Genomic DNA, 2,121 nt, shown 5'->3' with positions numbered 1-2,121 from the left:
TATGTGCATGACAAGTACAAAACATCAGTGAAATTATGCAGTTGATATACTCTGAGAGTCAAGAGATATATAATGATGTGTCTTTTTTTAGTATCAGGAAATGTTTTCTAATAATAATGTATTACTCATGTTTTTGCAATCTTTGTATTAATCTGAAGTCTAATTTTCCAGTGTTCTTACTCATTTGCCATAAAAACCTTTGGAAAGCAAAAAAAACTTTTATAAGTTAACCACAACTATAAACTGAAAGATAAAATGTTTGTATTAAACAATTCTAAATGAAAGTCTCAAATTCCCCAAAAAACATAGTTAATCCTTTCTAATAAATTGTACTTGTACATGCTTAAAGGGTCATATTTCATTATGCATACATATGCTTACAGGCATCTGCAATTCCTTTATGAACACTTCAGATCTCCTGAAATTTCATTCATTTTAAAATTAAGCATTCTCATCAGCTTGAACAGATCCTTTTCAAACAAGCACTTTTGTAATTAAAACAGAATTATCTCTCATAACCACTATTTAAAAAATTATCAATATTTATTTCAATAGGAACTATCTACCCTCCTCAGCATATAATTCTTTAAAAAAATATATAATTAATACATTAGCATCAAGAGAACTGAAAGAGAGCAACTGACCTCACAGCAGAAGTCCCACTTAGGATTGACTGTGTTGTTAATGGTCTTGGTCTGGAATTTCTGCGCACCAAGACGGAGGATGCAGTAAGGGTCAGACTTGCCTGTGCCCATGATCCCAATGTCCTTTTTCATTAAGTTCTGGGCCTCGATGACATTAAGACGAATCACACCCTAAAATGTTTGGAGATCAATATGTGGTCTAATTTTCTCAGAAAATATCTGGATTAAAAAGTTAAAGAAAGATCAATCACCGATATCTGTTTTCTAAAACAGAAAGAAAATCATGAATTGCAACAGGTTCCCTGTATGAAAGCTTAATTCATAAAACTATTAATCAATATATCAAAATATATTAAAATCACTCTAAATGTAAAAACAGAAATCTGAATACCTTTAATACAAAAATAAACCTAAAACTAAAATTTTAATTACTTATACAATGAAAATCACCTCACACACATTCAGTAGAAATTCAGTTGTAATTTTTTTCTAACATAAATAATTCTCATTTAATCTAATTAAAAGATGAGGAAAAATGTATCCATTTTTGTTTTATCTTACACATACTCAGTACTCAAGGTGCATCCAATACCCTGATATACAATTCATATACAAAATAAAAAAACCTTATAAGATGTCATCATACAAGTGGTAATCTTGGCTTTTCATTTAAACTTTTCAATAAATCTATTTCTACAACCTGAGAGATACCATCACACTTCCTCCATGCTTCCCAAAACCTTTGAAGAGACTTTTGATCAACTACACAGAACATAACTCACAGCTGGGGCTGGGCACTTGAGCTCTACTACATCAATGTCTTCCACAAGCTGTATGGGGTATCTATTTGGCAGCACCATCATGTGTCCAATCTGTTCTGTCACAATGCTTCGCAGGATGTCACTGGTTTAACAGAAATGAAAAAAAATAAATACAATCCTAATCATCATATTGCATATTTAAAAAAAAAACTAAGTGTATATTTACATACCTCTTGTCTAAGAGATCAATGAACATCTGTCTCAATATCCTCAATGAAAGAAATGCAAGATTCCCCTCCTTCCTTCTTGCATTTCAAAGTGAAATCCATTCACTTTACATTACCTGAGTCCAGGCATGTCAAACACATCAGCAAGGCCAATAAGGTTGAAGTCCACATCAGGATTATTGAGGAAGAAGACCTGAAGACCACCCACAAGAGGGATTTGCCTCACCAGCGGTTTCATCATGATACGGAGCCGTCCAGAGATCTGAAGTCAGTTTATCATTATTAATCAACTAATTTCTCTATCATTCTGACAAAACTTACTCATATTCTGTCACAATTTGAAAACAAAAGATTAAGGAACATGAAAGCTCTACTAACAAAAGCAAACAAAAGTTACAAACACACTACCTGTAAATCTTTGATGCCCATCTTGAACTTTGACACACTCACTTCAAACTTGCAGTCTCCAGCATACCTGATGAAGCAGAC

At 32.8% G+C, this 2,121-nt stretch overlaps 1 protein-coding gene across 1 annotated transcript in view; it reads right to left on the bottom strand.

Annotated features, from left to right (window-relative positions):
- Nucleotides 1-2,121, bottom strand: part of LOC119594021 (extended synaptotagmin-2-like) — a gene marked incomplete at its 3' end in the record, with an annotated part of 82,615 nt that overhangs the window by 40,199 nt on the left and 40,295 nt on the right. The window contains 4 exon segments of the mRNA XM_037943050.1: nt 645-815; nt 1,427-1,547; nt 1,749-1,894; nt 2,041-2,107. Of these exon segments, the coding sequence (XP_037798978.1) occupies nt 645-815; nt 1,427-1,547; nt 1,749-1,894; nt 2,041-2,107 (505 nt within the window).

This window comes from Penaeus monodon, chromosome 33 (genome assembly GCF_015228065.2).
Source record: "Penaeus monodon isolate SGIC_2016 chromosome 33, NSTDA_Pmon_1, whole genome shotgun sequence".
Taxonomy (NCBI): domain Eukaryota; kingdom Metazoa; phylum Arthropoda; class Malacostraca; order Decapoda; family Penaeidae; genus Penaeus; species Penaeus monodon.
Note: the sequence above shows the minus strand (reverse complement) of the source record. Positions and strands in the feature narration are given on the sequence as shown.